This window comes from Pteronotus mesoamericanus, unplaced genomic scaffold (assembly GCF_021234165.1).
Source record: "Pteronotus mesoamericanus isolate MK-2021 breed Mesoamerican mustached bat unplaced genomic scaffold, CSHL_Meso_final contig_50, whole genome shotgun sequence".
NCBI classification, from domain to species: domain Eukaryota; kingdom Metazoa; phylum Chordata; class Mammalia; order Chiroptera; family Mormoopidae; genus Pteronotus; species Pteronotus mesoamericanus.
In genome coordinates, this window is record NW_026555186.1 from 11,169,874 (window position 1) to 11,193,083 (window position 23,210).

Here is a 23,210-nt window from a genome sequence, read left to right on the forward strand (position 1 = left end):
GAACATTTATGGCAATCATGCTGGGCACTTACTAGAAGTGGCCTTTTGCTTGGAGAATAGGTTATTTATTTGGGTCTTTTGGGGGATAAACCAGTGATGTGACTGGTTTTAAACTAAAATGACAGGGACATCTATGGTGGTGGCATAGAGAAGACACAGATTTACACTCAAGATCAGACAGAGAGGGAACATGTGGTGAAACCAAGCAGCCAGCAGGGCCGGCGGCGAGCTCCGTTCCTGCAGGTTTGAAAGGCTTCCATAAACCATACGAAGAGGCTGCTCAGGTTTTCCAAGTGATCACTCTTCCATCACAGGCAAGCATTTTGTAACTCTTTTAATAAAAAGAACCGGAGCACTTTGGGACCAGCTACATTGGACTGAAAGTGACATTTTGCCAAATCACCTCCTCACCTCCCTGGCAATGCTCTCTGCTGTGGAATCCTTTCCTTGATGTGCAGGCACATTAGAAACTCCAAGCAGCGTGGAGACCCGCAAAGGAAGACAATTGTTTCTATCCCTAACCAGTTGTCATGGATTAAATGGTGCTCCTCCACTCCCAAGACAGTTCCAAGTCCTAATCTCTAGTATCTGTGACTGTGACCTTCACTGGAAGCCATGTCTGTAGATGTAATTAACTGCAGGATCTCAGGATGAGCTCATCCTGGATTTAGGGTGGGCTGTGAATCCAGTGACTGGGGTCCTTATAAGAGAAGTGAGAGGGAAATACAGATATGGGGTATGGCCATGTGAAGAGACCCAGCAGAGAACTAGCAGTAAGCCACCACCTTCTTGAAGCTACATGTCACTTTCAATAAAACAGCAGCTCTGCTGTGACCCCCTATTCCTCACATTGTCACCCATCTCTCAGATTCTGTCTGAAGCTACTCTCAAGTTCTCAGGGGCCCCGATCCAACTCAGAGACATGCCATTTTGCTCTTCATTCTCTCGGGCAATGGTGGGAGAAAGCAGGGAGCCTGGAAGAGGCATCCCAGCCCCATGAGGACCCATGGACCCTCGCTACTGGGTTTCACATTGCAGCACAGCCTCCAGGGCAGTTTTGTGCTTTGTCTAGTTCTGAAAACAAGCTGAGAAACTGGAAGGCTTTACAGCTTCCTATTGTCCATGGACAGAAGTGTCCCTGACGGCTGCAGGAAGCATGTGATCCTCCTTTGCTTGGATTCTGAACTTTCACATACAGTGACATCAGCCTCTCAGGGCACTAGACTGCTACCTGCATGGTTCCATATCTTAAATGAGCCCACACAGAATGCAGGCCCCGACAGCAGTGTGCTGTTTAAACGTGGCAGAGATACAGGGAATCTTCCCTTTTCAAAAAAGGCCCTTGTGTTTGCCAGCCTTTCCATCACAAACTGGATTTCAGTACAGAGAGCAGCACTGTGGCTCTTACACAGGCCATGCGTTATGTTTTCAATAAGAATTCTTAGAAACCCACAGCAATACTTACTACACTAGTTTGCTCAGAAAGCAAACACATCACGACCATTTCAAAAAAGCTGGTCATGGGACAGAGGTGCCGTTAGGACAAATGACAACAAAAATAAGTCACAAAATGGCTGTGCTATGGTTTACAAAATCATTCAGGAAATATATCTCCGTGGACATGAATATATAAGAAACTTAAAAACCTTATTTCAAATATTGGATGTTTGTTTATAGTATACTTGTCTTTCTGGAAGAGTGTGCAGAAACACTACATCTCAGATTTCACAGTTCTTATTAGCCTAGAAGACTTGGCATTAGCAAATCATTCTCTTAATGATGTTGGATTGAAGGTCAGCCTCCTGGCTCACCTTAATATATCCTTGGTGACAGGTGTTCAAGGATGACTGTGAACATGATTACTCTTGCGGGGAGGAGTGACTTTCTAGGCCTCTAGATGTACGTATTATTGTTACATTAGTGACAAAAAAGGACTGACTCCCTACGAGATTGGCATCAAAACTACTGTGTTAAATTAATTCCCAACCATAATATTAATACCTTTAATTATCTAAAATCCATTAGAAAGTAACAGATCAATGGGTAATCACTGGATTTAACCACATTTACGTAGTGGGATGGAATGTTTATCATCTCAGTGATCAATAAAAATGTGGGACAATTCAATTTTAATTCTAGATTCTTAAAATGTAGCAATCTGAGTGAAGATTCTAACAGGAGAAAATGTAGGATAAAACATCCCACGCATGAAATGGAGAAAAAACAAGTGACTTCACAGAGGGGATGGCCAGATTGTTTCCTGAGGGATGATTGTTTAGGTGATATTCTGCAAGGAAGTCCAAAGCTCTCACGTCTAAATTATAGGCTTTCCTGAGGGAGGACATGCCTTTTCTATAAGAGTGAGAGCAGATAGCTGGCTTGTCAACAGCGGAAAAACCCAGGTAGCAGGAGAAGCAAATGAAACCAGGAGAAAAGAACACTACAGTGTAACAGGCTTACAGAAATGTGCAGGTTGTCAAAAATGCAAGCCAAAGGAAGCAGAACCAAGCAGGTGCCAGGGACAGCGGCCAGGAAGGGCTGGAGGGACACAGGGATCTCCAAAGCTCTGCAGCAGGACGATAGCTCAGCTCCAGGGAGAGTGCTGAGGACAGCCCGGTGAGCTCCTTGGGCAGGCTGCCACTGGCACTGCTCGGGGAGATGGGAAGCGACAGAGGTTCCCTGCTGCTGGGCTGGCAGCCACTGGTCTGGTCTCTGCCCTGGCTATTAGCAGCTTCCTGCTGTTTAACAGCTCAATGATGTGTCTATAATTCAAATGGATTTGCATTGTGGGGAGTTATTTCCAAATTAATCACTACTGGTTTTCATGTTATCTATCAAAGAACTCAAGGCAAATTTTGGTTCAGGCGGAGTCACCAGGCATGAACTGAGTCTATTCGTTGGTAAGTGTTCTTGTGTGCAGACAGAGGAAGAAAAGTGTTTTTAAAAATCTGGCATCCACAGGCTCTGCTGGGAGACTAGTAGGGAGTGAGGGGGCCACAGGGAGAAAGAGTAGTTTCATTTGCATCATAAAATAATATTTTTGAACAAAAGAGTATATTTCTAGGAACAATTACAAGTGACAGTGGAGGTATTCATATGCACTTCAAAGAAAAAGAAGCATATTATACATTCTAAAAAGCAAATGAAATCCTAGGCAAGGGAAAGTTGTTTGTTTGTTTGTTTTTCAAATAGTGTCAGCTATTGAGGGAAAACTTTTTTAGGCTTATGAAACCTACAAAATGTATTTTGAGATTTAATAAGAAATTAATTGACTCACATCTTTACCATTCACAAAGTTTGCCACGAGTGGAAAAAAATGAGACCTTTTTCCTTTTGTCTGCATCTAAGCCACACATCCTGTGCTACCCACTCTCTCCTAAGTGATAAGAAGACTGATGTTTCAGCACTTGTTTGCATGAAAGTAACTACAATGCACATCCTCAAGGTATTAGTAATATAACACTTAGAGAAGTTATGTAAAAAACCAGACTTCTTACCTGTCTACCCAGAACAAGCAGTGTGATGAAGAATATAAAGAGAGACACCGAGCCCATGGTCTTCAGGTCTTTCCAAATGCCTGGTCTATTAAAAGACAAATAGACAAAAAACAATACAAAACAACATACACACAGGATGTGGAATTTGAATTTGTGTATCAGCCAACTTCAGAAACTCTAGTGTATGTCTACATTTTACTCTAGCCAAACACACACACACACACACATTTTAAATTTATCTTCAAACCCAGATTACATCAAAACAAAACCTTATTTTGAGCTTCGTAAAAAGTTCTTCCAAATTGATATAATTTCTTATTTTATACCAAGCTGTAACAAATAGAAGAGGAAGGAATATTAATCATATGTTTTATAGTTCTGGGATCAATGTGGATAATTTGATATATAATATATTCAAATTTTCAGTTATTATTCTCATAAAATAGTATGCTAGAAATTAATAATCATGTGAGGTATAAAAATGAACTAGGGAACTTCATTTCTACAAGATATTTCAACCTATGAATAATATACTCTCATATAACTTTCTCAAAGGTACCTGCTCTTATCCTCTTTCATATGATTTTATATCACAAGTGCATAACAAAGATGGAAGACCCTGGTCCATTGGCCCACTTCCCCCAGGCCCAGGTAGACATCAGCAAATTACCCCTGCCCACATTATCACCATGCTGGCTGGGCCCTCCGTCCTCACCACTACATTCCAGGCAGCGACCATCCACACATCCCAGCTGGCATGGTGGTGGTCAATTTTATGTGTCAATTTGAGTGGGCCACAGGGTGCCTGGCTATTTAGTCAACTATCACTCTGGGTGTTTGCGTGAGAATTTTGTTGTTGTTGTTGTTAAATTCAACATTTAAGTTGGTAGGCGAAGTAAAGCAAGTGTCCTCCAGAATGTGGGTGGGCCTCACCCAAGCAGTTGAAGGCTGAAACAGTAGAAAAGGCTGACCTTCCTTTGGGTAGGAAAGAATGCTCTCTTGCCTGATGGTTTTCGAACTAGAACATCAAAATCTCCGGGTTCTACAGCAGCTCCTGGCTCTCACACTCAAACCGGGACACTGGCTTTGCAGGTTTGGGACTTGCCAATCCCCACAATCATGTGAGCTAATTCCTTGCGATAATCATATCTTATCTCCTGCTGGTTTTGTTTTTCCTGAAAACCATGACAAATACAGCATGCAAGGAGAAATCTGCAGCCATCCCCAGGAGAGTTCTGTGTAGGCTGACAATGATTTCCCATGTATTTCTGTGAGACCTGAAAAAAAGTTGATTTGGTATGGAGACTGTGTCACATAAGCATCATAAATTGTATTAAGTATAAGTATCATGTAATCACTTTCTGCTTGTGAGATGAAGTTGCTTCGAGATTTTCCTCTTTCTCCATGAAAGGTTTCAAGTGCTGATGAGATAGAGGAATCGGTCCACAGGCCAAAGAGCTCAGGTGGGCTTTGAAGTAAGATAGTCCCAGTTGGAATCATGGCTCCACCTTCTCTACTGAGCTGTGGGATTTGGGATTAACACATCGAAACCCCACTTTCCTCAACAGCCAAAGGAGGTACCAATACCTACTTGAAGAGCTGTTTCTATCACTAACTCAAATACTATATATACACCTGGCACAGAGCCTGACCCATGGGAAGCCCTTCATAAATGGCACTTGTGACTTTTAGTATTAACTACAAAATGATGAGGGAAGGAAATGGAGCTAGGAAGGCAGAGATAAAGATATGCAAATGCTGATTGGTGAATATCATTAACAGCATGAAAGGTCCAAGTGCAAAAGAAAAGTGGACTCCTGCAGAAATGAGGACACAATTGCCCAGTCCTTGTGGTTCAAGGGCTTAGGACCTCTGAGAACTCTCCAGAAATTAGCTGTGCTTGCATTCAGGGCCCTTTCCCCCCCAGCTATGGCTGGGAGAATCTGAGCTCATCAGCTGTAAGGAGGTCTTCAGTTTCTCTTAGAGAATGAAGTACACTGAAAAGTGCCATTTTCCTGTCTCATTAGCATTGATTTTAAGAAATGAAGTCCCTTTCTGAGTCTGTGGCAGCTGTGTCTAAGCACAGTTGAAGTGACTCAGGGGACCAGTTGTTTATAAACAATGCTGACTTCAATGAATGTTCAACTCATTCTTTCTATGTTGACTATATTGACATGATCTTGATTAGTTAGTGAAAAGTGGTACGACACAGCCAATAGCCTAAGGTGCTGGTGTAGGCTGAGTTTTTAATTTCCATGTTGCTTCATGAACATCCTGTTACTTTACAATGCCAGGGGTCTGAGAAAGCAGCTATGCCACCCCATCTTCCACCTACCACCCCTATATGTCCCAAACTAAAAGTGAAATGTTGATTCCCCAATCAGGATCTTGTAATAGCATCATCAGTACAACAATCGGCACTCAGGTCCCATTGGCATTCACAGGAAAGGGACCAGATGCCCCAAACATGCAAAACCAGCTCAGGTCCCTCTCATGGTTGGAGAGTAGGAGGGAAGGCCCCTGTAATGCAGTTCATGGCCTGCCTGGGTTTGCAGTGAATTACACACAAAATACATGGGAGCAACCTATGGGAACAATCCTTTTCCAGAATTCCTCACATTAGTGCATTTGAACACTGGCTTAGGGGTGGAAGTGTCCTGCCCTATCCATCTCATATATCTTGAGCCTTTGTGAAGAATAGTGGTAGCTAGAGATGAGGACCTGGAGAAAGTAAGACAAGAGAGAGCTTTCATGCTAGACTGGGCAGTGGCTTTGAAAATATAGACCCAAAGGAACCTCAGACATAAGAAGTCACAACCCCGCCCATAGAACAGACTCATGTACCAAACATGGATGCCTTTTTCCCTTCTGAAATTCTCTGTACTACAAGGACTGCATCTTGCTTTCATGGGTTTCATTTAGATGTCTTTAAAACTTCTTTTATTTATCTAGCCAAAAAGAGTTGCCTACTCCTACTGGGTCCCTTCTCGCCCGTGGGGGCCTCTCACAGACGCACGCTGTCAGGGCTTCTGTAGTTTGAATGATGAATTTCTCCATCTCCAGATCCATTCCTGGGATAGCTTGCTCCTTGTGTGTATGTGAGGGAGTGGAGGAAGAAAGGAACGTGTAGTGCGGAGGGAGCATTGGAACAGATGGAATAAAAGTATGGGATGTCCTCCTGGAAGAGTCTAGTCAACTATGTGGATCATTATAGTAGCTTCCCAGGGCTGCCAAAACAAGGTGCCACACACTGGGTGGCTTAAAACAATAGGAATTTATTGTCTCACAGTCTGGAGGACAGAAGCCTGAAACCAAGGGGCTGGCAAGGAGATGCTCCCCCTGAAACTTGCAGAAAAATCCTTCCTTGCCTCACCCTTGCTTCTGGTGGTTGGCAACCAATTTCTGGTGCTCTTTGGCTCACTCCAATCTCTGTCTTCAAATCACACAATGCCTTCCCAGTGAGTCTGTCTTCGCATGGCCATTTTCTTATAAGGACACCTTATCTTAACTAATTACATCTGCAATAACCCTGTTTCCAAGAGTCACATTCAGAGGTATGGGGGTTAGGACTTCTACATGTCTTCTTTTCGGGGACACATTTCAACACATAAAAATGGTGTTAGCCATTAACATAAAAAAATGACATTTAGTTAGATATGAAGCCTCTGACTCTTTTTCTCTTTCTCCCCTTTAAGTTTCAAAAACAAAATCCACTTTGGAATTTCGCATGTAAGGGTTGTACTTTCAGTGAGTTATAAAGTAGGGGAGACAGAGCTGATATAACTGAGAAAGTTTCTAACTCTATGATTCTTGGTGACAGTTCCAGCCAAAATATGACCAAATATGCTTCCTTTAATGCCCGAAATTGGACTCTGGAGATGTGGGTATCCAAATACGCCTGTAGCCACACATTAATTTACAGATGACCCTCACCCTGATGCTGTAATGGGGCATTCATTCAGGCCTTCAAGTTTTGAGACTCCAAAAGAGCAGAGAAACCTAACAAACTGGGTGCCAGATAACGAGGGATTACTTGGTGAATCAGTTTCTAACCTAAAGGCAAACAGTTCTGGTGAGGGAAAAATGACATTTTCATTGTCTCAGGAGAAAAAACGGTTCAGGCATACGGGCACAAACATAATCTTTAAAAATTTTTATTTTGTCCTACGTGAAATGAGCCTCTATTTTTTTAATAAAAAAGTACCTCAAGAAATCAAGTTATCTGTTAATTTGGTAACTGTAGATAAACTGAGGTGAAAGTGTGTTATATATATTTATATATCTCACATATTCTTTATCTGTTCATGTACTGACAGAAACTTTGGTTGTTTCCATATCATGGCTATTGTGAGTAATGCTGCAACTAACATGGGAGTGCAGATATCTCTTTGAGATCCTGATTCTGATTTCTTTAGAAATATACCACTGGCCGGATTACTGGATCATATGGTAGTTCTGTTTTTAATTTTTTGAAGGCCTTCCATATTGTTTTTCTAGTAGCTAAAGCACTTTATGTCCTCATCAATAGCGTACAAGGATTCCCTTTTATCTACATCCTTGTCAACACTTGTTTATCTAATGTCTTTTTGATGATAGCCATTCTAACAGGTGTGAGGTGATATCTCACTGTGGTTTTGATTTGCACCTCCCTGATCAGTGACGTTGAGCATCTTTTCATGTACAGGTTGCCCATTTTGCAAGTCTTCCCTGAAAAAAATGCTCCACGCGTCGTGCTCCCTCTAGTGGCAGGATTCTTAAGCTTGTAAGCCTTGTCTCCTAACAATGCACCACACCAAGTGCGGACAGCTTCCCTTTTGTTTTCCCAGACAAAACATCGTAACGTTCCGGTCCCCATATTTGGGTCCCTTTTCTGCGGGTGCTCACTAGCCACCTGCCAAAGCTCGCTCTCTCCATGGCCTCTGGGAGTGCACACAGGGGCTGGCCACAGAGCAGAGGTGGGGGATCCATGGGTGAGCTCTTCCTGGTGGCTTGTGGGCAGGCTGCTTGACAGAGGCCTCAGTGTAGCTAGTAGAATCCCTTTAAATGCTCTCAGGAGGTCCTATCTTCCCCTCTTCAGCCTCTTCCTGACCCCCAGTCATGAAGCTCCTGATTCATGTACTCTGCATGGGTCAAGACAGACTTGGGTCTCTCTGGTAGAGTCCTGCACAGCTGGGGACCCTTTGTGCTCACTTGTACACTCTTGTTTCCCCTTCAGGAGAAACCAAAGGTGAGGAGATCTCTCATGACCCTAAGCTGTGCCTTCATGGGGGAGGAGTGATGTGGGTAGAGTCAAACTATTCACCTATTTCAATGCATTCAAACTCACACTTTTTCTTCCCATAGTGTGCTGGGACTTTTCCTCTAGAAATCTCCTTCTAGATCCCTTGGCATAGAGACTGGACCCCACAGCTCCCACAAAGGTCCTTTTGCCTGAGGACAGACTTGAAATTATTATATTGAGGTGGGAAGGAGCAAAAATGAGAGACGTCTTATTCTTCCATGAAACTGTGCTTTCTCCTGTGCTTTTGAATCTCCACAGTTTTTCGAAGCCTTTCCAATATTGGAGTCAACTCTGGGCTACCTAATGTAGCTCCCAGTCAGCATGTCCCCTCACTTTCTAGGTATGCTGTACACACTTAACCAAGATTCCCTCACAATCTCCTTTTGGCTTTCTGGTGAACTGCGATTTTCTTATAGAACATTTTTGTGACTCTCTTGACATCAGAGGCTATTATCCATCTTTGTGAGCTCAGACCCCAGCAATCATGCCAGGCATATGGAGAATGTTCAATACAAGAGTGTTATAAAATCAAATGAATGAGGGGACAAATAACATGCTGGTCAGATGCCCAAGAGGTTTAATTTCCAGATACTCTTTTCTCTCATTGGCTGGACACAGATTCACTGGGATCCTGTGCAATCTTCCAGGGAAGGTGACCCAATGTCATCCAAAGACAGACAGCTCAAATCCTCATGCCTTTTCAGAGTGGTATTCATAAATGCCAAAAAGAACATTCTGGGGCTGCAAACAGACTAACACAATAAGGGACATGCACAGCTTTAGCATCACAGATTAGAGAGTTGGTGATAAGAAGTTTGTATTATATGCAGTCTATGGGCACAGGCTCTGGGAAATCTATCTCCTTCCTCCCTTCACTCTAAAATCAAACAAAGCAAAACAAAACAGCCTTAAAATTGAGTTTCTTCCTGCAGGTGGGTCCAAATCACAGGACATTTTCTTTTTTAGGTTAGATAACAAAATAGCTCCCTAATGGTTGCTTTTTATAGAAGAAAAGAAAGCTTTAGTAGTCTTCAGATGACTTGCTTTTTTGTTAAGTCAGGCATCTCAAATTACCTGCCTCCAGCCCTGGTGTGTGTCAGCCACAGAGAAACGTGTGTTCCTTACTTTCTGGAGATGGCGGTGGGGGGTGGGGGGCGGGGAGCAGGGAGCGGGCAGTGGGAGGTGAGTGGGAATTCAGAAGGGGAAGACAAACTAAGATATGAAATTTGAAAATAATATCTTTTCAGTATTAACTTGGATATGTTATGGGTTTGAATGCAAATTTGAAATGCATTTTTAATTTAAAAGAGAAGACTACAAAGAAATTTCAGGTGCTCTGGAACATGGCCAGGCTGTCAGAGGTTGCACTGCCCCTTTGCCTTTCTCCCGAGTAATTAAATCTGCAGCTCTTCCTCGGGACTTTCAGTGAGCTCATTATCAGTTGATCCTAAGTTGAGGCATATCTTGAATTCTAGCCACTAGGTTTTCCATGAGACACCAGAAAAACAGCGAAAGCAGAACAATTCCACATTGAAGGTGCTTAACTCAGCTCTCCGTGATACGTGCTTGCTTGAGCAACTCCGTCATTGCCCTTTATACCAAGCTGCTGCTGACCCAGAAGCTGAAACTGTGTAGACATTTCTACCAGCAAATAACCTGGAACTTCTGAATGATGCCAGGCATCCACTGAGATGACAGACTACTGTCCACAAAATATCTACTTTATAAGGCTTAGGTGCTTAAACAGAGCTGGTAGTCCATCGGACTCCTGGGTATCCCCTCTGTTCAAGCTCTCCATCCCTGATACCTCTTTAAAATTAAAGGCACATTTCTGGGTTCCCATGAAATGACAGCATTTGTCCCTTGAGACTTTGCAGTTCTGCAAAAAAAAAAAAAAGCTGCCAGGAATAATCTGACAATGTCTTGCAGACGCTGTTAACAAGCATTTGTCTTCGAAACAAAAACAGCTTCCAACAATATCAATGATCGTCGCCATCACCATCACCATGAAGAACACTCAGCATCCTCAACAGCACTGGCTGAGGGCTTCTGGGGACAGTGCTGTGGCCAGGAACCAGAACTCTCATTCACTGATCCAGCAAAGTATCTTGTCCTCACAGACAAAATGGAGTGCTGTTGTAAACGCCAAAGAATTAGGAAACATCTTGTTCCAGGCCTTCTGAATACCAGAAATTTCTGAGCTTCTGTCACCATGAGGTAACTTAGCAGGGTCACATAATGGCAGGTAATGTTAAGTATTGGGATGTTGCTGGCCTCCATTCCAACAGATTTATTTTTCAAATTTTTATATGACTTATAATCAATAACTGAAATGTAAACCAAAACTGTTAAAACATCTCTTAGAGGTATGTATTCCTTTGCAAAGAAAAAAAAACAACTGCAATTACTATTTCCCTGTCAAGTCACTAAGACAAAAGTGTTGTTAAAACTATTAAATTCAACTAAACTACTACAATGGAGATGAAACTGATTTTGTCATGTTTATTTATTTTTTGCATTTTATTTATTTATTTATTTATCTGTTTATTTAATCCCTTTACCCATCTTCCCTAAACGCTCCCCTCTGGCAACCATCAGCCTGTTCTCTGTACCTATGGGTCTGTTTCTGTTTGGTTTCACTTATTCATTTGTTTTGTTTTTACATACTACATCTAACTGAAATCATATGGTATTTGTCTTTCTCTGTCTGACTTATCTCACTTAGCATAATATGTTTTAGGTCTGTTTGTGTTATTGTGAATGGCAAGACTTCAAATTTTTAATGGCACATTGTCTCAAAGTAGTTTTTTTTTTCCACCCTGAAAAGTTGGCTTTCCACATTTGTGAATCTGTAAGAATGCATTTGGTGTCATTTTCTGAATTATTCACTGATATGAAGTTTTTTTAGTACATACTTCTCCTGTTTTCTTTCTTAATCCTATTGGCAAAAAAAAAAAAAAAAAAAAAAAGGCCCTGTTGGCCTCAACCATCTTGTTGGCTTGTCCATTATCAATGTTAAATTTGGTCTGTAGGAGGCCCCCGAAACACGATTGCAGTGAACTCACAGGACGACAACACTGTCCAAACTGTGTATTCAGAATATGGCTGGGCACTCCCTTATAAACAGAGATGTCCTCTACAAACTGGCTCTTGACTTTTAAGGATATTAACAAATCTGATGCCAAACCTGAAAAGACACATCTCTAAGGAGCACCCTTCTTCAGGGAAGCAGGTGAGGTGAACATTTCATCACAATGAGTACTTAGCTTCTTCTGATTATTCAGGAGCACAGGCTGCTTTTAATTCATTCATTCAATAGATGTTTATTGAGCACCCATTTACAAGATGCCAGGCACAGTTCGGGCACTGTGGACACCACACTGGTGCTTGGTTCAGATCTGCTCATTCCTTGATTGACGAGTATCTGTTCAAGTCCTCAGTGTATGTACCATAGAAAAGGGGTCGGTAGACATCAGACACAACAGATTTGTCCACGGGGGTACTCTCTACCTTCCCAGGGTGGAAGGGCTTCTCAGTTCTGAGGCACATCCAGGGGTGAAAGCCAGAAGCTTGCAGTAGGTCTAATGGGAACGTTCAGTGCTGATGAGGGGCCAGTCCAGAGGCTGATGTGGGCAGCAAGGACACTGACTGCCACACAGGTAAGCACATGTCTCAGAAAGAAGACCAGGACAAGGACCAGGACACCAGGAATAAAAAGGGTGGCAAAGATGCAGTAACCAGAAATTGGTCAGAAAAGGAAAAGGACCAAGCATGTGACTTCAGACCCAATGGTTTAGAAAAGGAGGCGCTGCCTGGCCCTCCTTAAGCCAGTTAGTTCCCTCCTTGAAGGGCACCTCTGGCTTGGACTTAGCGATGGCTGCTCTCAAGGCACCATCTCAGGTCACTGCTTTGTTTTGTTTTTTTCAAGGGCCCTAGTCCTAGTTTCATATCTGAAAGAATTGTGTCAGCCCCAAGAAACCAGACAAAGGATGAGGAAATCTTTATCAGTTGTTTGACGGGAGAATCTTTTGAACCTCAGCAGAGAAAGTCAACATTGAAATGGATGGGTTGTGGCTCTGGCATGGGTTGCAGGGTTGTATCAAACACGCACAGAGGCTGAGAGGTCGGGATTGGATTCTAAACTTCCACTCTTAAGAGTCTGTCATATGGGGTTAGTTTGAAACTGACATTAGAGAAAATCTGATATTATATCAGTAATATTTAATCTTTTGGCGGAAGAACACTCTGGGAGTATTGTGGCAGCTCATGCACAAATGGGGTCTGGAAGTGATAGAACCTGGAGGTCAAGGTTAGGAACAGGGAGATAGGTGCACCCCTCCTGGACAGGATACTGGCTTACTGACGCATGTGGAGGGAGGTCCCTGGGGCTTCTAACATCAGCACCCCCTGCCCTCTTCCCCGCCAGCTTTAAGGCTATTATAAAGACCAAAGGAAGAGAACAAACACAAAAGAACTTGAATGAAACCAAAGGGCTCTGAAAGTAAAAAGGCCTTTTCCTCAACCAAATCACTCTCTACTGCTGCTGGGGTTCTAATCACAGGCAGCATCTCTCTCAGATCCCCAGAAGTAAATCTCTCCCATCAGAAACTTGCTAATCTAATTTATTCTTTTGCCACGGCTGCGTATCACATTCAGTGGCTTTAAATTCAATAACAGGAAATTTAGTAGCATCGGTAGCTGCGCATAAAAATCAGTAATGCTGCATTTACTTAGGGATTCGATACAGGCTTTCTGGATACAGTACAGAAATATTAAAGCATGTTTGGTGGGTGATTTTGAGAATTTATTGGAAAATTAACTTCTGATTTCATTCTCATCTTGGCTAAGGAATCATAAAATTTCCTTAATAAAATTATATGTTTTTGCAACTCCACCAGCCTAGGCTTGATTGCAGATTATTAGAATTTCATGGTGTGGAGGATGATGAAAATTAAGTTAGGCGAAGAGAATGCCTCGCAGTTGTGTTTCTGATAGTACTCTTATTGGTAAGGAATGTTTACACACTGTTCTTGGTACAGGGCCTACAAAGGAGAAGGGCATGGCCATGCACAACACAGGCCATCTTTCTGGAGCAACAAACCTACGCAAATATTTGAGGCATTTATTTTATATTAAAAGAAATATAGAAATACTATGGAGGATAATGCAATGTGCTCACGGAAGAAGTGTGAAGACTGGTGGGTCCAGAAATAAACCTAACACTTGATAGAAAACATTGTTTTGCAAGTAAAATGTGAGATGGGGGATATCATAATGATTAAAACTTTTTTTTTTCAAGCAGAGAATAAGTATTCATTACGAGCCCATGGGAGTACTTTGATCACAGGTAACCCCCGTATAAAGCCGACTGTGTGGCCTTGACGGGACCATTCTCTCAGCATCTAGTCCTAAGACTGGGAGAGTGAACACAGTCCTATCTTTTCTTGGGAGTCAGTTTCTTCATAGACCAGAACATTGTCACAGTCACAGTTCTTCCATACAACGCTATTTTAGGAACCTTCCCATAAGAAATTTAGCACTATAACTTGTGAATATATCCACATAGTTTCCAGTATTTTTATGTACATTGATACAGTTGTTCTGGACTTGGGGGGGGGGTGCATTTCATCTTGCAGGGTACACTTAGCAATATCTGGGGAAATTTTGGATTTCACGGCTTTTGGGGGAAGGTATTGTATCTGGCATCTAGTAGGCAGAGGTGAGGGATGCTGCTAAATATCCTACAATGGAAAGGCCCCTCAACAGGAAATTACTCAGCCACCCCCAACAGAAGAATATTGATATTCAGAAAAATATCAGTAAGGGTGCTAAGGGTGAGAAACCCTACCTTATTCTTATAAATATAGTACAGATTATAACAAAATCATCTCTCTAAATCACTTCATATCTTCTAAGTATTTATGACAATACATATTCTGTGTAATCTATATGCCAAGGCTGCAAGTTCAATCCCTGGTCAGGGCACATACAAGGATCAACCAATAAATGCATAAATAAGTGGAACAACAAATCGATGTTTCCCTCTCTCCCTTCCTCTCTCTCTCTTAAATACATAAACATGAAAAAAACAGATCAATCTTCTGTACCATTGCTTCAAAGAAACTCTTACCCATTGATTTTCAATTACAGTGTTATGGTTAATTTGCATTTATTCAACACACTCATGTTATCGACATCCCATGAAAGAACTAAAATAAGGAGATAAAAGAGGAAGACGGTTACCTCTCAAATAAGACCTGGCTGTAGTCATCCAGGACGTGAGCATGGGTGTGGAGGAAGATGGTGTTGTAGCCCACCAACGCTGCCATCATAATTGACATTTTCAACTCGTAGTTCACCCGCAGGAACACCGAGCAGGATATCAACCCCAGAATGCAGCTGTATATAAAGTACTGGAGCAGGAAAATAGGTCAGATCAGTACTTAGGACCTGTTCTGAGAAATCCTGAAACAGGAATTAAGATTGGTTGGGGACCACTACCGAGCTCACTAGTCAACTTACAGACTTGTTGAGAAATCAAATGCCTTTTTTTCCTCTTTGAAGCAGTGGTAAATGCCTACATACATTGGATTTAGAAAAGAATTACTTATTACATGGCTTGCTGGCCCAGCTTAGCTTGTTTAATAAAGATAATCATGCATATTGCCAAATAGAAATAATTATAAAAAATCTATATTGAAGACATGTAATTATAAGCCAATGTTATTTACTTCTTAAAAATGAAAACACATTTACATATTTCTTTAAATTATAATATGTAAACTCTGTTTTGGCCTTTCAATTCTTTAATTCATTAAGAAGATATAAATCATTACAGATAGGTCTGTTAACAATAAGAGAGGGTAGGCATTTTATTAAAAGAGACATTATGTCTCAGAGGAATTCTCTAAAACAGAAAGGAATTTAAAAACAAAAACCTTTGACCAGGGTGAGTCACAAATACCCTGGAAGTGGACAGACACCAGGAGATATGGGAAGAGCCAAGCAAGTGTGAGGGAGAAGCAGGCGCCTGCCAACCGTTCAGTCCGTAAGAAGCAGCACAGGCCAGTCTGTATTAGCACTGTCCTCCCCATGGTCCACAATGGACACCATTGAGTCAGGATACCCCTGGGGTCCACCCTGCTTCACTCATCAGCTGACTTACTTTAGGCCAGTGACCTAGCTTGGCCGTGTCACAGTGTCTTTATATGTAAAATGGGGGGAACCGTGTAAGTCACTAGGAGGACAAGTAAAGCTTGGAGCCCAGAGCCCTGGTTGCCCTTCTTACAAAGCCTTTTTTTTTTTTTGTTAATATGATGTTTTTATGGACAAAGAGTTATGCTACTATATTAGCATTCCTGAAACAGAAACACACTAAAAATGTTTAATAATTTTAATAAAACAGAGATCTGATTGATGTCTGATAAATCCTATTTTTTAAAATAGCCCACTTTATAAGTACTCCATTTCAGTTTCATTGTATGAACTAAGCCATGTGTGAACCGCTTATTTTTGTCATTCTGGCTCTTACTTTTATTTCCCCAGCTAAGGTCATCTACCATAAGCTACCTGGAAGGCCACTGATATTAGCTCATCAGTCCTGCTCTTGGGGAAGAAAGGAAAGTTGAGAAATGAGCTGCAGCAGTCATCCAACATGCTTCCTTCTCTGCACAGATTCTGCTGTTATGATTATAAATTGGGTTCTTTGCAAGGTTTGGCTTTAAAAAGGACTCTGCAGCTAAAATTACGTTGAAAACCATTATTGAAATGAAAGTTATTGACCAGTTCAGCCTAATCGAATGAAAAGCAGAATCAGGAGCCACTAATATGAACATGTGTATCAAGGTGTACATGTATTTTGGGTTTTTTTTTGTTTTTTTTTTTTTTTGCAGGGGAGGGAGGTAGATAGGATTGTAAAGGTTTTCTGTAATACTCCTACTTTGAAATACGTGACAGCCGATACCCATACACACCTGCCTATGGTTTCACATTTTAAAATTCATTCTTCAGCTTTTAAAAAGCTTTTGCACTTCAGGAATAGCTATGAAAATACATATGTTAATGGGAAGTAGGCTTTCGGTCTATTTTCTATTAAAAATGACTTTCTAGAGCCCTTGAAGGCCATACACAGGCATTCTTGGAATTAAAGGTAGGCTAGGACCCTGAAGATAGGGACAGTGAGATGGGCGAATGAGGGGGAATAACTCTGGAAGGCGGGGGTGGTGCGGGGGGAGTCCTGGAGATCAGCTGTCACTGCTGCGTTAGGCCGCCTGCAGGGAGAGTCCCGGGGGCGCGGGGGCTCTGGCTCCAGGGTCCTGAGCTCACTTCTATTAGGGCTGAAATTCCTAGTAACCTTATTTGCATAGTTAAGATACAGTTCGTATGCCTATTAGTCAATAGTTGTATTATTATTTATTAATATTTAAATTATTAATTAATACTAGTTACTATTTGACCCCCCTTTGTCTTTTACTATCCCCGTACCCCCTCCCTCTGGCAACCACCATACCATTGTCTGTGTCTCTGAGTTTATATTTATTAAATAAATAAATAAATGTCAGTTAATATTAAGTTAGCTAAGTGAATAATAGTTAATAGAGTTACAAGCACTTTTGATATGGTTAATCAATGAAATTAATTTGTATTTTAATACTAAGGGAACAGCCACTGGCATCTTGGGTAATTTACTTAAGTCTCCTTTGGTCTTAGTATTCTCAACTAGAAAATGGAAATTCCAATACTATCTATCTCACAGGGTATTTTTCTGATGAAATGCTATAAACATCTGGTAGAACACAGAGCACATACATGGCAAAGATTCTTTTCGATTGATTTGTTGGGTATTCAAAATTACTTTTTTTCTGCTACAGAAATTACACATCTGATGTTAAACATTAGAAAATGTATAAAGAACACATATAATAATAAGGATCTTGTTGTTCTCAACATCCAACTTGAGCCTATTAATTATTCTGTCTATATTTTTTCCAGCCTTTTTTTTTTTTTGCTACTTATTATTGGTATTGGTACTATTATTTTAGAAAATTGGAATTATACTGTTTTGGTTGTTTTTAAATGATACTTTTCAACTAGTAACTTACCATGAATATACATTTCTATGTCATTAAAATTTTCTACAACATCTTTTATAGTGGCCAGATATAACTAAACAACAGAATTTATTTAAACAATTTAATTTTAACTTTTAGGTTGCTTGCTCTCTTTTACTTTCTTGTTTATTCTTGATGTCACATAAACACTTATTTCCAAAGTTAGTACAGCAGGATAAAAAGTACGTCTGTGTCTATGATTTTTGATGACTACTATGAATTCTCATGAAGAAATTGTGTCACTCTGTACCACCCACAGCAGTGAAGGGGACTCTCTCCACTCCCGGGTTAGCCTCAGATGTGACAGAAGACGGGGTTTGAAATGAATAAGGCGCACTTTCTGTACATCTACAAAATGGCTTTCCTAATGTGCCTAAAAATATGTTAAGGAGGAAGCTGGGGTGTTACGAGCTCCTCTGGGATGCGTAAACTTGTGAGTTAACAAAGCAGTTTCTGTACAGACAGTACGTGAGTACACGGGGTTTCCTTGGCAAAGCTCACCATAATCCTCTTCCTGAGGACTTATTATTAGAACGATAGTGGCCTGTTGACTAAGTGTGGCCTAGATTTTAAAGAGTCTATTGTGTATTCTTCCTCAGGATCTATTAAGTTTGAGTAAATGTTACCTTTCCCTATCTTGGGATTCTAGTGATTCACTTCTTTTGAAAATAAGATCTCTTACGGACTCACCTAAATGAAATTCAGAATGATTGCCTTATTGCCTTTTAGTGGTTGTTCTACCCAAAAATATTGGATGGAGAGAACTGAAAAAAAGTGCTTTGCCAGCTGAGCTTTTCTTTCCTACAAAAATGCATCTTTAAATTGTTAAACTTGAAGTGCCCTGTGAACGTCACATGACGACACTCTCCCTCCACTGTCCTACGGACCAGGTGTGCTAATGCCATCCACTCAAGGAGGAGGAGCCAGATCACCCAGGTAAAATCTTTCTCCAAAGGGGGCAGCTCCACATTGTGCACAGTGAGATCACAGCCAATAAATCATTATGAGACCCGTCTCTAACCATTCATATAACTAATACAGAAAAGATAGTGTCTAAACCTCATGGGGTTTTAATGCCTTAAATGAAAGCCAAAACCACTAAGATAAAAGACCAAGTTATGCTGTCCTCTCTCCTCGAGCCCACAGGGACGATCCTGTGGCCCCTGGTCGGCGTGCCTCTGCAGCAGCCCCGGCCGCACAAGAACGCCAGACTGCCCTCCCCTCGCTAAGCCAGAGCTCTGAACTTCCCAGCAAACTGAAATGGCGAAACAGGAAATAGTGTCGAAGCCAAATATCCACAGAACAAGTCAGCAAAAGAAGAATAAAGACAAGAAATCTCCTTTATCGCCATTGCTGATGGAGTTTAAAATATTAGTAGGACATTTTAAAAGTAGGCATATTAAATTATCTATTTCAGTCCCCGAAATATACATTTCATACCTTCAAAACAGACAGAAACTAAATGTTAATAACTTATGCTTTTAGCTGATTATTCATAAAATGAAAAGGAGAGTATCAAAATACATTTTTTTGCATAAATAATTTGTGGAAGAAAAAGTTATTAAGCAGTAAATAATACTCTTTTCACTTAAAACACTGCTGTATTAGTGAGTTTTGAAATTTCAATCTAGGTCCTTTTGGACATTGGTTAGAATGGGTCCGTTAGTAAGGACTATTTGTGGATATAATCACTGGACAGTATTTGCAGCACGTGGAGATGTGGTTCTGTCATTGGTGTCAGGCAGCCGACACTCATTCACTGGAGCAATTTGCAAAATTCATAGGCAAGGAACTCTGAAGAAATTCAGTGACATGTAATTGAATGTCAAATGCTGGAATACATGCTATAAAATGCAGCAGTTAAGAGAATAATGGCAAGAGTCATCTGTGAGCGCATCAAAACAACATTGCGACTTTGCACATGTGCCTCAAAGGTGCCAGTCAGCTGGACTTCTCTTATGAAATGCTGGCAGTTTTTAAGTGGTCAGGACCTACTCAGGTATGGACACCAAAGAATCAAAGTGAAGCCTAGGACAGATGTGGAAGTGGAGGCCATAACATTAAATAGGTGAAAAACAATAAAAGCCACTCAGGAAAACAATAAAAGCCAACGACAACAAGTGAAATGCTCTTACCGGAAGAAAAAAGTTTTGTGCACGCAGAATTGCTGCCTGATTACTTGAGGCAGAAAGGCTTGTATTTGATGTATTGGTAGGTGGAGGGATTGCTTTCTCTGGGTCACTCAGGAAAAACTGCAAAGAAAATGTTTATTTTTCAATGCATCAGTACAAAGGAGAAGGAAGAGGTCGCGGGTGGTGCTAGGTTTATTAGCGCCTGCCTTCCTTCCGCACCGTGAGCAGGACCGTGTGGGCCACCCAGCGCCTATGCTTCAGGTGCTAGTAGCTTCATCTGCTTGTGAAACTTGGAGAACTTCTATTGAGTTAGTAAATGGCTGTTGTGCCATACACTTGAGAGTGAATTACAGAACTGCAGGATTAATGTTAAAGAACACACAAGCCCCTCTAGTAAATATTAAATTAAAAATGTACAAAGCTCAGAGCAGAGGCTTGGTTAGAATTACGTTTGAGGTTGACATCACCCCCCGCCCCCACACACACACAGACACGACACTCAACTCTCTGTTCTGAAATCAGAGCCTTCAGAATGTGTTTTCAGTATCTTCACTGCCTTGGTTCAAACATTAAATGAGTCAATGGAGTTTTATGAGTTTTTGGTTTAAAAAAAAAGATTTTTATGGGCAAAATGCAATAACTGGTATCAACATCTTATCTATTATTTGTGAGAGCCTGGCAGCTCAGGATCACAGGGGATTAAAATTCGGAGGATAGATGCTCTTATCACTCTTGGAAAAAGGGTCCTAATTTTTTTTTTTAAAAAAAGGTAATCCTGAGAAAATAAAGATGATTAGTACCTATGCAATGGTCACCTATATTAGCACCCAGAAAAACAGTGTCAGCTTGTTAGCAAGGTTAAACTTGATCTCTCTCTGCGTGTCTCTGTCTCTCTTTTTCTTTGTCTCCCTGTCTCTATATGTCTGTCTTTCTGTTTCTCTCTGTCTCCCTTTGTTTCTATCTCTGTCTCTGTCTCTCTCTTTTCAGAGAAGCTATAGTACAGCCAGTTGAAGTGACAAAGGGTCAGTCACTTTCTGAAGCATGGCTGAGGGTCAGAGGAATGTTTAGTAAAGACAGACCAGAGAATTACTAGGACCAGTTTTCTTTTACAGAGAGAAATTCATCAATCATAAAACTAGATGATATTTTCTGCATAGGGCTAGCTATATACAATATGTTCAAGGCTTAAAATGTAAAAATTACCTGTACAGTTTCTATGGTTGCTTTTGTTTGCTTTCTTCCTTTTGTTTATTTCCTTTGATGGCTGAGTTTTTGCCAAATACTTCCAATTTATTTAGGTAAATTTGTTTACTCTACTTTTATTTCCTCTTCAGATTCCAAAAATGACACTAGACACAGTGTTTCTAGTTTCTTGTATGTTTCTAGTATTTTGTATGTTTCTACCCATTATATCATATGATAAAATCAAAGGTTTGAAAAATCAAAGAAATGTAGATTTCTTTATTCAATACTAAAGAATTTGTCCAAAATGTCACACCCATGGTTGAACTATAAATGTGCTAATTTTTTTAAAAAGTTATATTAGAAAAATAATTGAACTGCATAATAGCTTGGCAAACATTGGGTTCTAAAATGCTACCAATATAGAGTTAAGAGATCCCAAATAAAGTGGATTTAAATGCTTAAGAATCAAGAAATGACAATTAGAAGGAGACATTTTGGCTTGTTTGTTACTAGTCTTAAACATCTGGGATCTTAAAATTATTAACAGAAATGTCTTGGTTATATCAGCTTATAGAGAAGAAAATAAATTCTTGCTGTACAATGAGTAGACATATGTCCTGTGAAAATTTTGTCTTTCAATGAGGCTATACAATAAATATGATGGTTTAAATTTGAAAACAATAGAGAACTTCAGTCACTCTACCCAACAGTGCTTCCTTAACCCCATTCTACAAACTCTCTCTAGTATTTATTAACTATCCCTCAAATCAAGAAACTCTCCATTCTATGTGGCATCATACTACAATTTTGAACCTATTTCTCCCATACTGTCTTCTTAGTCTCTTTAAAATAACAAACTCATGTTATCCCTTATATAGCCAGGCAAATATTCAAATTACTAATCTCTTGCTTCTGTCTCTTCCAGGTTAAATAAACTGCTACAACTTTCTCCAGAGTGAATTTATAACCATCATTCTTATTTGAAGAACTCCTCTCTGGACCAATTTAACTTTCTAGAAACTGTCATAATTGGGAAAATTATATCCTCATCCTGGACAAGAAATCCTAATAAAGTGCTAATGAACACTGCATAGTTCTACCTTTACTTCTAAATTTTACATTTATCAGGAAATTTAAAATACCTCAGAATTATGTTATTCGAGTAAGATTAAATTATGAGTGTGCAATTTAATATTATTTTATGCTTGATGACATCATCATATTTGTCATTTGGTTGAAATTAGGAGTACAGATAGACTACCAGTCAACTATGGCCGACTCCTTGTCTGTATGGTTCATAAAGCTGTGTTAGCGATTTTATTCTCTGGGAAGTTTTTCACAAGAAGTTGCAAACTGATATGGGAAGTCAAGCAATGACACAGTCAAAATGTCAGAAAAAAATGGCAGAGGATTTGAGCTTCTCACACACGATTCTGAACAGTCAGCTGGAAACTAAAATGGAACAAAACACACAGGTCATTGGCAGTTTGATAAAACTCCATATTTGATAAAAAGCTGGATAACTGTTTCCCTCCACTTTTTATCAGGGTGTTTGATATCACATGGGTGAAACATCAGGTGTTTAAAATGTCTGGTTAAAGCCTCACAATTCATTTTAAATAAAACTGACTTGATGTTTTATCATTTATATATATACCACTGTATATTGAGATTTTAAAAGCTGCGCTGTTCCTGTTGACCCCTTAAATGCTGTTAAAAAGTAGCAGTTCTCCCCCCTGAATGTGGGTGTGTCACCTGGGAGCCCACTTCCCTTGCATGGCAACCCACCGGTGCCCAGTTGGGATTAACCAGCGTCTGAATCGGCATCAGCACCCACGGTCGTGTGTTTGGCCCAGGGGTAGTCGCAGCACCTTACAGCGTGGCTGGGGACACAGGACCCTGTGTCTGCTTCATGCAGTCATAACTCAGGAGAACGCAGATGCGAGTAGCTGGAGGACATTCTCTGTAAATCCTCAGATGTGATCAAAGCTGGCACTCTCATGAA

At 40.7% G+C, this 23,210-nt stretch overlaps 1 protein-coding gene across 3 annotated transcripts in view; it reads right to left on the bottom strand.

Annotated features, from left to right (window-relative positions):
• ADCY2 (adenylate cyclase 2) overlaps nt 1–23,210 on the bottom strand; it is a 360,417-nt gene that overhangs the window by 32,523 nt on the left and 304,684 nt on the right. For all 3 annotated transcript variants that reach the window (XM_054578337.1, XM_054578339.1, XM_054578338.1), the window contains 3 exons: nt 20,024–20,140; nt 15,022–15,191; nt 3,498–3,582 (listed from right to left, as the gene is read on the bottom strand). In XM_054578337.1, the coding sequence (XP_054434312.1) occupies nt 3,498–3,582; nt 15,022–15,191; nt 20,024–20,140 (372 nt within the window). The remainder of the gene's footprint in view (nt 1–3,497; nt 3,583–15,021; nt 15,192–20,023; nt 20,141–23,210) is intronic.